Source organism: Euleptes europaea, chromosome 4, assembly GCF_029931775.1.
Source record: "Euleptes europaea isolate rEulEur1 chromosome 4, rEulEur1.hap1, whole genome shotgun sequence".
Lineage (NCBI taxonomy): Eukaryota > Metazoa > Chordata > Lepidosauria > Squamata > Sphaerodactylidae > Euleptes > Euleptes europaea.
This window is the reverse complement of record NC_079315.1, coordinates 23,995,008-24,010,366: the sequence shown is the minus strand read 5'-3', so window position 1 is coordinate 24,010,366 and position 15,359 is coordinate 23,995,008. Positions and strand designations below refer to the sequence as shown.

Sequence of the window (15,359 nt, the reverse complement as noted above, 5' to 3'; positions counted from 1 at the left end):
GTTGGCCACTGTGTGAACAGACTGCTTGACTTGATGGGCCTTGGTCTGATCCAGCAGGGCCTTTCTTATGTTCTTATGACCAGCTTCTGCTCTGGTTCCATCCTTGACCTTGCTGAGCCAGCTGTGGTCCCACTTAGCCTGCCCCAGCCCTGCTCGGGAGTCCAGCAGTTTTGAAGAAATCTGCAACTCGCCTTCATTAGCATTTTGCCTCTCTGAAGAGCCAAGCAGAAACTCTACCTAAAGAAAATGGATCCTTGAATGTTTAATGGCTCAGTTCCCTGAGTCACTTTTCCTGCAGAGAAAGTGCTGATATTCCTTCAGCTGGCTGTAACAGAGCAATCCTGTTTCACACCCAAGTACAAGAGAGCCAGTGTGGTATAGGGGTTAAGAGTGGTGGTTTGGTTCGGTGGACTCTGACCTGGATAACCGGGTTTGATTCCCCACACCTCCACATGAGCGGAGGAGGCTAATCTGGTGAACTGGATTTGTTTCCCCACTCCTACACATGAAGCCAGCTGGGTGACCTTGGGCAAGTCACACTCTCTCAGCCCCACCTACCTCACAGGGTGTCTGTTGTGGGGAGGGGAGGGGAAGGTGATTGTAAGCTGGTTTGATTCTCCCTTAAGTGGTAGAGAAAGTCGGCATATAAAAACCAACTCTTCTTCTACAATGAATAAGTAGTTTTGGGCCTCCTTCGGTCAGCATGTAACATATATCTTCCAATTCTTTCAAAGGAGGAAATGCGGTACATCCCAGCGTATTCCCTGGCTCCAATTTCCGTCTCTGTCCCCCACCCCAGCATCTTTTCTGCAAACCAAACAGGCAATCCTCATTTTCCTCCATCTAATTGGGACAAGAAGCACTTCAGAAAAGCACAGGAGACATCACCTATATGTCTGCAGGGAGCACCCATTCAAAACCTGTTATCTTCATCACAAGAGGGCGCTTGGCTTGGAACCTCCCAACATTCTGGGGTTGGCCCTATGGGGGTCACTCATCTTCAGCTGTAACCTGCAGTTGGGGGTCCTTTTCTTAGCCAGCCATTAGAGTTGCCAATTTTTAAAGTGGTTGTGCTAGCTGTCCTGTGATTTAAGCTGCAGCAATCATCACTGACATTACTTAGCTGGATTCCGTGCAAAGCCCCAACTGCCCATTTCCTCACATTAAATCTCTATTAAAGGGATGTGACATATCTTCCTTATGTCTTCCCTGGTCAGTTGGTAACCTTAACCACCATTCAGTGGAAATGGGGTGCAGGGGACAACTGGTAGCTCAGTGGTAGAGCATCTGCTTGGCATGCAGAAGGTCCCAGGTTAAATCCCCGGCATCTCCAGTTAAAGGGATTAGGCAAGTAGGTGATGTGAAAGACCCCTGCCTGAGACCCTGGAGAGCCGCTGCCGGTCTGAGTAGACAATACTGACCTTGATGGACCAAGGGTTTGATTCAGTATAAGGCCGCTTCGTGCGTTCAACATAATACAGTTTGAAATGTACTAGTCAGACCCCATAAATCCATTCCTCATTCTGCCATTTCCTGCAGCCTCTTGCATAAGATTACTGGCAGGCCACGGGAAAAATGTCCTGTCCCTTTAGTAGGGGGCTAATGCATACAAGTGGGCACATGAAGCTTTTAATGGCTAAATAACTTATCATTAATTAAATCATATGATTACATATGATTTAATGCTAAATAACTTATCATTAAGCCTCTTAAAGGGACAAGACATTTTTTTCCTCATGCTGTTGGCAACCCTAATCTTGGGGTCTTTGTTTCATGCAACAGGCTGAAGCAAGGTTTGCGCAGAAACATGAAGGCGCCTCTTCTAGTTCTGCATGATTATACACCTCTCTCACAGTTACTCTTTAATCACTGATCAAATAATTTTTTTCAAGGTGTTTTTTTTTTTTGTAGCACACTTCAAGAGGCAGCATGTGCAGTGGTTAGAGCGCCAGGCTAGGATTTGAGAAACCCGGGTTAAAAAAAAACCCTCTTCCTTCCAAGCTCACTGAATGATCTTGGGCCGGTCTTGCTCTCAGCCTAACCTATCCCAAAAGTGGGGGTTGTGAGGATGAAACAGAACAGAGAACAATGTTCTAAGCTGCCATGGTTCCCGCTGGGGGGAAAAAATCCAGGTATATTTTTTTAAGTACCTGCTCAAAGCCGAATGTGTTTCCCCATCCTCAGCACATCCATCACTAATAATAGAAAGGCATCTGTCCTTAGAGAATTATTGGATAATACTCAACACACCAAGAGCTAGTTCTCCCCACATAATACATCCACAGGTATATGAACTGATGTTTAGGCAAGTGTGTATGTAAATAATTAATTCATATAATGGTGTAAAATGATATTGAAGAATATTGATGAAGCCCATACTTAAGGGGTGCCTCAGCCCCAGGTCCTTAGCACACCACTGTCAGTGGTAACTGTCTTGTTCCCACAGAGCTGCTGAAGTAATGTATTTTATGCAGTCAACGCTGAAATAATTTCTCTGATGCTTAAAAAAGCACAAGACATTTTGATGTCCTCAACGGAAGCTCCCAACGGTACCCCACGGTGCTGAAATATATGTCATAAATGATTGTCAGTTAAACAATAGACAATACATCGCCCTTTAATAGTACCCCACAATCGGGCACCTGGGGTGGGGCGCCTTACCCTGACGGCAGGGCCAGCCACGAGGGGAAATTAAACACAAGGCTCATTGATCCGTCTGCTCAGTTTGGGGGAAGAGAGGCTCTTTTCTGTTTTCTGCAGGGCTAAGATTCAGCAGTGAAGCGCTAGAGAACTAATGTTCCGAAGTGCGAAAGAGACCTCGGGACCGACAGAATGTGCGGAAATGCCTTTGGACGGCTGGGGTGCTTTACTGGTGGTCCGAATACGGAGACTAGCAGGTCAAACCACTCTCGCTCCCCTTCCCAAGCTGCCACTTCATCGCTGAAGAGAACTGAGCACACTTTAAACGCTATCGCACTACCAGGGAGTGAAGCTACACTGCCTGAAACAGCTCGAGTACAAAACACAGCAAGCCAGCTGCTCAGCGTGACAGTGCTGGCAGGAACGGTAACCCCTCAGACTTCTTCGGCTCCCGGCTCACCCCAGAACACAGCGTTCCGCCGAAAGGTTCTGCCCCGATGTTCAAAGCCCTCCGTGAGATTGGCTCTACCAATCAAAGCGACCACTTCTCACTCCAAGAACATGATCTCTCATACCAGCTGCGATTCACTGGGGGGAAAAAAATTCAATTGCTTCCAGACAGGAAAGGCTTGGGAGGGCAAGGTGCAAAACTGCTGAAGCTGCCAGACTTTAGTCTAGGAAATTCACTCTCGGCAAGGAAATGAGCAGCCAAAACGAAAAGCGTACAGGGGCTGCAGAACTGCTTCCGTCAATATATTTTTCTTTATCGATGTATATGTATTACACATGCCTATACTGCAGAGACCAAAAACACACATTTAGTTTATTTACGTGTGTGAGCATTGATTTCTAAGAAACCCGAAAGGATCAGAAAGCAAATTTCCTTGCCATCTTCATAAGGCTTGCTTGGAAGTGCCGTGTTTCATTTTCCTCCTGTTCATTATAACAGGTGTCTAACAGACCCCAGACTTCTTAAAGTAAATCCTCAAATAAAAAGAGAAATACACAATGTGAAGATACAAGAGCCTTCTAAAGTAGGAGAAGGCGTGAAGAATGATAAAGCGGAAGCTGAGAGAACATTTTCACATTAAAAAAAGGAGGAGCTGGGGTGCAGTGGTAGAGCATCTGCTTGGCTTGCAGAAGGTCCCGGGTTCAATCCCCGGCATCTCCAGTCAAAGGGATTAGGCATGTAGGTGATGTGAAAGACCTCTGCCTGAGACCCTGGACAGCCACTGCCGGTTTGAGTAGACAATACTGACTTTGAATGACCAAGGGTCTGATTCAGTATAAAGCAGCTTCACGTGTACCGAATCTTTACAGCAGGGTCATTTACACATGGGTACTTGGACTCACGTTCTCCCCTGTCCGACTCGATTATTCCTTGGAGTTATGCATGAGTTTTCCACCCATTAGAAATGACCTCACTGCCAGCCCTCGCAATGTCCAGGTCTTCCCATTCCTCTGTTAACCCGACTCTTCCCTCTCCCCTGAGCTCAGCCTGGCTGAAATCTCCATGCAGAAGGCAAAGTGCGGGCCACAGGAAGCTGCTTTCTCTCACAGCCAGTCACAAAGCAGTGTGTAAACAGGTGGGGATTCAAATGCTTCCTGCTTCCCCAGAGCTCTTTCTGAGCAAAAGAAAGGCGTTTTGAAACCGAGGCTTGAATTTCTCCCCCTCCCCCTTTCAGATTGCTCTGTTTTTTGGTTCTTAAAAAGCTTTTTTTATGTGGGGGGGGGAATCTTCTCTCACAGTAAGCACTACAAGTAAGCCAATTACAAAGCAGCATTTAAAGGGGCAAGGGCTTGATCTGAGCTTGGAGGCTGCCGGTGCAGAGATTCCCAGCTGGAAAGTGTAGGTCCAGCCGGCAATGAACCTCAGGTAAAACTCCCATGCATAAATGACCCAGGTTATAACCTCAGATGCATCTTGCCCTCCCAATTCCCCGCTTTCCACCCCCAGAGGGGATCCAAAGCAGCTTACACCATCGTTTTCCCCTCTGCCATATTAACCTTACAATAAGCCTCTGAGGTAAGTTAAGCTGAAAGTGACTGGCCCAAGATCGCCCAGATAGCTTCCATGGCAGGAAGGGGGTTTAAACCTCTTTCTTAAAATACCTTTCTCCTCAGCCTCAACCTAGGTCTCCCAGATCCCACTCAGACACTCTACCCACTACACCACACTGACTCTTTGAAAGCAACTGAGTCACAGCTGGTATGAGAGGTTGTGTGTTTTGGAGTGAGAAGTGATCATTCTGACTGGAAGAGCCAATCTTATGAAAAGTTCTGAACACCAGGGCAGAACCTTTGAGCTGCGCACTGTATTATGAAAAATGGAGTATGAACTGTGTTTGTGTCCACCCCATCCCAAGAGTTTTGGCACTTCTGTTAACGTATTAGTTAAGGTAAGAACTGCTTTTCATTTGTGCTTTTGAACTGAAGGGGAAGTGAATGAGTCAGAGATTGTTAGTGGTCCAAAAAAGATGCCATTCTGACAGTGTCATAGTAGTGCCATTGGCAAGGTGAGTTTTGCTGGTTCTCCCTCCCACCACAGTCCCTCATTTCACCACCCATGCTGTTCCTGAAGGTTCACTGCCCCCCCTCCCAACACAATGGGTTGTAGCAGGAAAGGGGGAGAATTCCCCTTCTAAAACTTTTACTCAGCAAGCAATGCTTTGGATCTAACTCCCTGGCATTACTGCTGACTCAGAGAGCCCTGTAAAACTGCATCCTGCACTATGAACACTAACCGTTAATACTATTTCATCTTTTTATCATGTTGGAGTCCTTGGGAATACTTTTTTTTAAAAACTGTTTGACTTAATTTGGATTTCTTTGGCCTTAAAAGCAGACGACTAAAATATTTTCTACTAGCTTAAGGAAATTCACACTGATAATAAACACAAGTTTTGCACTATCCTAACAGTCCATAAAGGAGCCCCGTGGCACAGAGTGGTAAGCTGCAGTACCGCAGTCAAAAGCTCAGCTCATGACCTGTTCAATCCCGACGGAAGTTGGTTGCAGGTAGCCGGCTCAAGGTTGACTCAGCCTTCCATCCTTCCAAGGTCGGTGAAATTAGTACCCAGCTTGCTGGGGTAAAGGGAAGATGGCTGGGGAAGGCACTGGCAAACCATCCCGTAAACAAAGTCTGCCTAGTAAATGTTGGGATGTGACGTCACCCCATGGGTCAGGAATGACCTGGTGCTTGCACAGGGGACCTTTACCTTTTTAACAGTCCATAATCCACCACGGAGTTAAAATGGGCTTAAGTTGTGGGTTGGGATGTAGCTGTAATGTTCCTCCAGTGTCATCCTTATTGCTGAACTAACTGCCACAAATCATGCCAATGGGAATAAGTATTCACAGAGCAATCCCATGCAGATTTACCCAGTCTGAGCGTACAGAAATCAACAGACTCTGCACAGCATTGTACTGCCAGCCATCCACCATGAATCTCAGAGCCTAAACGAGTAGGGGGGAAATATACAAACAAAATTTATATTCAGAATATTTGTCTGCAATTTAGAAGATGTACAGAAGTCCCCATGGTACCCGAAAATATATTTGTATTGTTCATTAACTAGTTATTTTCTCACATCCATATATTTGCCCATCATACCACTAAAAGGAAACACAATTTCAGGTTTGTTTTTTTAAATAGCAGGTTTATAAATGCAGAGAGAATCCAAATACAAAGCAGACAATTTTCTGCCCAACTATAAATGTCTTTTTACAATAATTTTAAATACATTTTCACATCAATTTGTGCTAAAACGACAACAGTGCAATGACCATAGAAGTGGTTGAGGACAGCACCAAACTCAGTACAAAAATCGAGTACCAAAAAGCATCAAGACACTTGGTCAGCACAAAGACATCGCTGAATTTTCCAGCATGGGGGTGGGGGGAAACCTCGTAAGTGTTAGAAAGTACGTTTGCTGGTGTGTGTTTTTCAGCTGCCTGGTAACTAAATTCAGCATAATACTAGTTGGATATTTCTGAGCAGAACGCTCTTGGGAAATTCCCGTCATGTACAACATTCCAGAATTGACCACCTAGATGGTAAACTGAGCTCCAAAATGTTGTACGGCAAAATGTGGACACTTAGCATTCTGAACACTACACACCTCCCGTTTTCCTTGTAAAAAAGATTCTGTTTCGCAGGGAGCAAAACAAGGTTTTAGTGTGTGTGTTTTTTAAAAAATGGACTCTGTTCTTCAGCACTCAATAAAAAAAAACTTCTTTCCATACACCATATTTACAATTAGTGTTCCACACAAAATGCCAAGAAAGTTTTGATAAAAACAGTTCTCCTCAATGCGGACAAACTGTTAGAAAAAGAAATAAATAAAATGTATTCATTCTACACCAGCCCTACATGATCTGTGACTCAACAAGCCAATGGCAGAGCATTGGCTGTATATTGTGGCTGGTAACCTTCTTGTTTTTGTAGTCCCATGCAGTTGGCGGGGGGGGATAGATTTGTTAAGCCCCCAAGGATCTGCTCTACATGGCTAATGAGTTGCATTTGGCTTGGTGGGTCACAAGCTGTGCAGGCCTAGCCTACCTCTAGCTGGCATCAGAGAGCCGATGCTCCAAAGGATTTGGAGAAACCTCTCTGGGATGCACTTTCAATTTCGCTACAAATAAATTGTGCTGTATTTGGAGAAAGGCCCATGTTCCCCCCAGATGAAGTCCCTGTCAGAATAAACAGTATGACTGCTCATGCCATGTGAACTTTCATCATTCCATATGATTATCATTCACATGAACCTTCACTACAAGTTTCATTGCCCTCTTAAAAGCCATCCATCAAGAGAGAATCTCATGTTTACCATCAGCTTGGATCCAACACAGCATTTCTACACATGGAAATTTTCGCCCATAGAGCATGACTTCCCTACCTCCCCCTTACTGCTGCAGCTCAAAATACCCCCTGGGGTGGTGGGGAGGGTGGGGGAGGATATCCTGGAACTGAATTTTGAGGAGTATTTTGGGCTGCAGTGGGAGGGGAGAGGCAAGAAAGTCATTCTCCACAGGCGCAAGTAGTTCCATCCATGGAAATGCTCCATTGGACCCAAGCCAGCATCTGGCGTCAAAGTGATCTGAAGGAGTAAATGGAGGAAAAAGTTTAAACACTTATAGAAGATCTGTGAAAAATAACAAGATTTCTTGTGACTCAAGCACGGAAATTGTTCAGCTTGTGCATTCAGTACCAGAACAACAAGAGTTAAGAAAATCAGAGGTTTCAGAAGAAGTGACTGCAGGTTAAGCTGGTTTCTGAAGTTTGACAGAACCACTGAGCATGTGCCGTAAAATATATCCAGTCGCTGAATATATTACTTTTTCACAAAAATGCTTCACATTGTTCAATTAGATTAAAACAATAGTTTACATATTACATATTGAGAAGGAAACCCTCTGCTATTAAACCCCTAGGGTAGAATCCAGCCAAGATCAAGCACTGTCCAGTCCTACCTCATTTCAGCAGGAAAGGTTCACCACACATTTCTCTCTCCTGCATTGGATCTGAAAGTACTTAACACAGACTGGATAGTACCTATAATAAGTTATCATCAACCAAAAATAGGCAAGTGTAGCAGTCCCATTTTACTGCTACCTGAAAAAAATAATTTTACTAAATTTTTAAAAGCAAGGGGTTTAGTTTTCTTAAGTAGAAAACGTAACCACAATAAAATTTTCTCATACAAGTAAGATCAAATATAGTCTCTTATCATTCACATTAGGAAAAATAATCCAACATGATGTCTAGTATCCAAATATGAACTCTATTTTACATACCGAAAAAAAAGAACGTTTCAGAGGCACCGTGGAGCCACACAGCAGTAGCAGACACAAAGTCCACAAGCACTGTTGACATGGGGAGTCCCACAAAATGGGGCATATGTGGGGAACTTTACAACAGACTGGACTCTGAGGATAATTGGAGCTCTTGCTACATGAATTTCCTTATACACAATTGTCATTTCACGTCATTGGAAAGGAGAGACATTAAACGCACGTATGGTCGTGGACAAACAAGGTATTTTTGGCCACCCAAAAGTGCTATTCTCAACATTTTTTTATTCGGTTTTCTTCGCGTGCCTCTTCTTAACAGTATCCCCCATCTCGCCACCAGAAGCACCTTCATTGACTGAGGGGCCACCGTTATAAGATACTTTGGACTTGCCCTTCACTTTCACATAAGATGGCTCAAAACCAAAGAGGAAGGAGCCCACTGCGTTCTCAAGCACCGCAAACGGGGAAGTCCTAAATTCGGTCAGCATCATGGCTACCTGCCAAAGAAAAAAATAGAAGAAGACATAGTCAGGACGTCATTCCACAACTAAAAACAGAAACAAGCAGGATAATACTGTGGCAAATCTTGTTCTAGGCAAAACTATAGGCCACTTCACATGATCAAACCCTCACATTCGGACTGCCAGTCAAGTGGACCCCCGTGCCCAGTTATACAATGTGGTGAAGCTGCCATGAGACACTACAGGACGGTTTGCTCCTCACCACATGCAAGATACCATGGCTTGTTCCTTATAAAAGGCAACCACTTAAAAAAAAACCTGTGGGTCAGTTAGGTGGGACATAAAATATTTTAAAGAAATAAATGCTAATGCACAACACCCACGAGGGCTTGGAATCACAGAATCACACAAGGCACAGTCAAAGGCTGGGACATCCCTAAATATTGTGAGACTATGCACGTCTCCCACTGGTCTTGCCATTGCAAACCTAAGTAGGTTAAAAGTACCCATTGTATGGGCACTGGTGACGCTATCAGTATGGAAATCATGGGGAAACTGCAACAGGTGGGGGGAGTGAAGGAGGCTGTTAACTTGTCAAGTGAGGTAGCCCTTGAAAGAACTGACCCCAAATTAAGAACATTAACTCATTTATGAAAGTCTTTCATCCGCATTCCTAAAAGGCTCCCTTCTGTCTCTTTCTGTAGCACAGATGTAGCATGCAATAATAATCAATCAGGTAAAAGTACCAACATTCAGATTGACAAGTCATGTCAAAGTGATGTTTAAGCTGTCGCTACTTCTGAGATTGGAAAGTTGATTCCAGATCAAAGCCATCTTATTCATCCCTCTGTAGGGAAGGATGGCTGTCATGCCATATGGACTTAATGTAATTTAAAAGCTATTATAGATTTGGTATATAAACACTCATTTCTGAAAAAAATTGTCACTGGACAAGATAGCAGTAGCATTCATTGTATGTGGTCAGCGGCTGTTACAATCAGCCAAAGGCAGCCAAAGTAAATGGTTCTTCTAAATAAATGCTATGAATTATACCACCAACAAATGTTTAAAATCCTTACCTTTGTAACCACTAGGAAGACGGTGTAGAACAACATGAGGTCGTGAACTTCCATTGGAAGGTAATGGGTGTGCTGCATTGTGAAGAGTATTGCCCCTGCCAAGCTCACTTTCACAGGGCTAGGAAAGAAAAAGACACAAAAACAAAAATGTAAGACACATTGTTCTACTCCGCCACCACACATACACAGTAATAAAGCTCTGAATGTGGCTAATTATCTGTTAAAAACCACTGTCTCCCACACACACATGCCAAAGAGTGTGTGCAAAAGCTGCAAACTGTTGATCAACTTCAGGCAATTTACTGATTACAACTGGTCGCTACCAACCCACTGCATGGCTGTGATTAATAGGGCATCATTGTGCAATTTCTAAGGCTACTTTAATTCAGGTGTGTTACAGTATTTGGGGAGAGGGGCGGAGTATGCATTGATGGTTTTTTCTGCAAGCCGTGAGTGGTAGAGTCTAGGTTACCTTGTACTTTCTTCAGTTTTCCAAAAGATCATTGAAATTAAGGTTTGGTTAATATGCGCATTGATTTAAATTTAACTGATCAATGGATTGACTGAGTAGTTGAAAAAGGAGCAGTGAATCCACTAAAAAAATCCTTTGTCAGCTGACAGCCCTAATGGAAACATTTTGAGAAGTGATAGCTTACTGATATATTAGAGAAACACAATCCTTACCACGTGGATACTTCTAGTTTATCTTCTCCCCTGGTTTTTCACTGAGCTAGTCACAAATAATAGTTTTTAAAGTACTTTGAAGCATGCAAAACACTGCGTGTACATCACTTCAATAATCCTTGCAAGAACTTTTAAAGACAAGTTTGACAGTATTGTGCCCAGGCTGCAGATGGAAGGGTGTGTGTGAAGCTGAGGCAATAGTGGTTTGCATAAGGTTACCAAGGTCATTTATGCATGGGTACTTTCACTCATGTTCACCCCCTCCATCTGTCTCAGTTGCTCCTTGAAGTTATGCATGAGTTTCCCCTCCGTTAGAGATGACCTCGCTGACAGCCCTCACAAACCTTCCCGTTCCTCTGTTAACACAATTCTTCCCTCTCCCCTGAGCTCAGCCCGGGTGAAATCTCCAAGTATAAGGAAAAGTGTGGTACATGCAAACTTAGTTTCGCTCACAGCCAATTACAAAGCAGCATGTCCAAAGGCAGGGATTTAAATACTTCTTGCTTCCTGGGAGCACTTCTGAGCAGGAGAAAGGCTTTTTAAAACCGAGGGTTGGATTTTTCCCCCGCCCTTCTTTTCAGATTGCTTTTTTTGTTTGTTTTATGTTCTTCAAATGCTTTTTTATGCAGAAACTGGGTTGGGGGGAGGGAAGGTTTCTCTCACTACAGCCAATTACAAAGCAGCATTTCAAGGGCCCGGGATTCAAATACTTCCTGATTTGAGCTTGGAGACTGCTGGTGCATAGACTCCCAACAGGAAAGTGTGAGTCCAGCGAGCAGCGAACCTTAGGTAAAACTCCCATGCATAGATGACCCAAGTGAATTTATGACCAAGATGACATTCCTAAATCGTAGTATGAGCAGCATGCTAGCTCAGTCCCCAGCTACAGCTATACCAACCTATGTACATATGAAGCTGTCTTATACTGAATCAGACCACTGGTCCATTAAAGTCAATATTGTCTACTCAGACTGGCAGCAGCTCTTCAAGGTCTCAGGTAAAGGGTCTCTCACATCACCTATTATTTGGTCCTTTTAACTAGAGATGCCAGGGATTGAACCTGGACCTTCTGCATGCCAAGCAGATGCTCCACCACTGAGCCACAGCTCCCTCTCTGATTTAGAATATGAGATGATGGGAAGTATTAGTGCACTTGATTATGACAGCACTTGCCCTGACCTGGCTAGCCCAGGCTAGCCCAATCTCATCAGATCATCAGATCCTGGAAGCTAAGCAGGGTCAGACCTGGCTAGTATTTGGATGGGAGACCACCAAGGAAGTCCAGGGTCACAACACAAAGGCAGACAATGGCAAACCACCTCTGAACATCTCTTACCTTGAAAACCCTACAGTGTCACCATATGTTAGCTGTGACTTGACGACAAAAAAGATGACAGCACTTGCCCAATGTGCAAGGTAATAATGCATGTCCTCCATTTCAACTGAAAATGCTTAAGAGGCCAAGTCATGGCTTGCCTCTTTAGCAGTGTGGAGAGTAATGGCAGAGATGTCAAGAGAAAAAAAAAATTATAAAAGACTCCCTGCTTGTTCAGATCGCCATCTAGATCTAGTAACCAGGAATACTCTAGTAGTCACTTACTGTACAAATTTTAGGCAGGGGCAAAAGGAAAATGTGATCTTCAAAATCCATCCAAAAGCTTAAATGTTTTTCTTCTCCAGTTTCACTTTTAACCAACTCTAAATATTTCAACAGTGCCACACTTGATCATACTATTCACGTATCTCGCGTCCCTTTTACAACCCTACTCGGTTCTTGGCTCAACAATATTTGCCGCAAGGTGAGCTCTACACAAAACATTCCTCCTTCCATCACTGAGTTTCCAGCTTTCCACTTTTCACTTCATTTGCTGCCTTTTCCAACATTTAAAGCACTGTTTCTCCTTGCCAGCATATCTTTTTAGGGGGAGTGCAGTATATGTGGTGCTTAAACAGGCAGAAATTATATTTTTTCCCATCATTGCTGAAGGATTTAGGTCACGTTCCAGAAGGACAGCTCATACCTCAATAAACTGCTAGGCAGGAGCTGGGGAGGCAGAGAGAGAAAAGAGAGGTATACACAAAGCTGACTTTTGGCAACAGCCCCGGCTTGCATTTCTGTGTTTCTCTCCTGTCACTCTTTATTACTAGGACAGTGGCATGGAGGCAGGGTGCCTAAGTGCTTTTGTGCCCCTGCTGGTTTTATCACACTAGAAGTCACAACCTTGTTTTCGAAATAATCGTTTCCGCAAAAAAACCCATCATGAAGTCATGCAGGAAGGGCAAGGGGACTTGAAAAATGCCCACCATGAGCCCGCTTCCCCTTTACAGCGCCAGTCCGCAGCCTGCCTGCCAGTTTCGCTTCTTACTTCCTATCGCAGAAGTTAAAATTGGGAGTGATTTAACATTCCCAATTTAGCTCCGGCAAGCTTGAGCTGAAAGCTGTAACTCAAGCAGCACTCCCTGTGTGCACCGAAGGTATGGCCCTCTCCCGTGGCATACTAATGCAGCTTAGTTCATAGCAGTCACTCGCATCCCAACCAAAAAAAACCTCTCCACGAACTTTTATTTGCAATTAATTTTAGTTACTGTTTGGAGATTGACTTTTATTGGAAACCAGCAAAGTGTCCATCACTATGACAGGGTGTGAGTGATGATGTAAGCAATGCAGCAGGGCCAGTACACTGCGAGGACACTTGGGGAGACTCCAGTCAGGGTAGCACAAGGCCTTTCTGTATCAGGATGGGAATGACTGCAGGATTTGTTCCTATCTCAGTTGTGCCCCCAAGGGAACCACTCTGCTTTCCCTCCGCAGTACTATCAGTCTTTATAAAGAGAAACAGAAATCCGTTGCACTTGAGAACAAATTCAGATTTAGGGCTGCAATAGTGGGGACCCAGCCTCCCACTATTTCAGAAGACCTCCTGGCCTGAACACCCCCCTCCCACTTTCTCTCACTGATCAACTAGCCAAAGGGGGATGGACTCTTTGGGGTCACACGTCATAGAAACATAGAATCATAGCATTTGAAGGGACCACCAGGATCATCTAGTCCAACCCCCTGCACAATGCAGGAAATTCACAACTACCTCCCCCCCACACCCCCAGTGACCCCTACTCCATGCCCAGAAGATAGCCAAGATGCCCTCCCTCTCATGATCTGCCTAAGGTCGTAGAATCAGCATTGCTGACAGATGGCCATCTAGCCTCTGCTTAAAAACCTCCAGGGAAGAAGAGCTTACCACCTACCGAGGAAGCCTGTTTCACTGAGGAACTGCTCTAGCTGTTGGAAAATTCTTCCTAATGTATAGATGGGAACTCTTTTGATTTAATCAAAAGATGATATCTTTTGATTAAATCAAATGATATCTCTTCCATCACAAAACTGGAAGTGATATCACTGCAGGGGAGAGCTGCACTAAGGTTCACCCAAAACTCTATGATTTAACCAGAGTTTTGACAAAATCTTAGAGTTTACTCCAACATGATGATGTCTCTTCTGCTTTTGTGCTGGATGTGATGGCATACATTGGTGCCACACCAAGGATCTTGTCCCCCCCAATCTCCCACCAGGGTGTCAGCTACAGATGGCAACCCTATACTGGACTGTGCCATGTGACAGCTGAGGAAGAAAGTTTTACTTAATGCAATTCTATTTGTATATGAGTTACTGTAAGACTCAAAACTGATTTTCCATTTAGGAGCAATATAGCTATTTCCAAAACGAAAAATCAAAAGGCCATTTCATGCAGTCATTACTGTCCAGCTTGGATGTGAGGTGTGACTCGATCAAAGATCATTATGGGGAGTACTGAAATCCACCTTACACAAGCAAAATGCAAGATAGTTTTGCCCCAGATCATTTGCAGCTTTAAAATCTACACCACCACTTTTGATGCAAACTAGTAGCCACTGCAGCAAAGCTCCTTTAGGGTATGTTGCATACTGCCCTCTATAATCAGACATTGAAATGGTGTCTGCATTCTGAACCTACGGTAATTTCTGAAAAACGTTCATAAACAGGTCCACACAGGGCTCATTACACTAATCCTAAGGGGAGGCTACCTAGGCATCAGTCATGATGACAAGGTCCCTGTTTCCTAAGAAAAGGTGCACCTAGTAGTCACCATGGGAGCAGAGAGAAACTCCTCATGACTACTGCAATCTGAGAATCAAGCAAGAGTTGTAGATCAACGAACACCTCCAAGCTGAAATCTGATCGTTCAGGGGATTTATGCCTCTATCCAGAATAGACAGATTACCTACCATCAACATTTCCATCTTGACCTAGATCAGTGGTGGTGAACCTATGGCACGTGTGCCAGAGGGGGCTTGCAGAGCCCTCTCTGTGGGCACGCGCCATCGCCCCAGCACATCTAGAGAGTTGCAAATGTTAATGTATGAGTTGTTTTTTCTAAACTAAAACATCAGTATTCAGGTTAAATTGCCGTGTTGGCACTTTGCGATAAATAAGTGGGTTTAGGTTGCAGTTCGGGCACTTGGTCTCTAAAAGGTTCGCCATCGCTGACCTAGATTGATTTTCAACCTAGGGGCATCATCCAGTCCAACAACCACTTCCTAGACAAACCATTCAGGGATTCCACTGCTTCAGTGTGATTAAATGATGTCATTTTCACATCAAATCTAGGTCACCTGGATCCTATGTGCTTTGGGGCAAAACCCACAATGCTAGTTGACATATGTG

General features: G+C 44.2%; 1 protein-coding gene across 1 annotated transcript in view; it reads right to left on the bottom strand.

Moving 5' to 3' along the window:
- Positions 1 to 8,717: 8,717 nt before the first annotated feature.
- Positions 8,718 to 15,359, bottom strand: part of TMEM38B (transmembrane protein 38B) — a 31,805-nt gene continuing 25,163 nt past the window's right edge. Inside the window, exons 5-6 of the mRNA XM_056848523.1 lie at positions 9,974 to 10,091; positions 8,718 to 8,930 (exon numbers count right to left, since the gene is read on the bottom strand). Coding sequence (XP_056704501.1) covers positions 8,718 to 8,930; positions 9,974 to 10,091 — 331 coding nt within the window. The remainder of the gene's footprint in view (positions 8,931 to 9,973; positions 10,092 to 15,359) is intronic.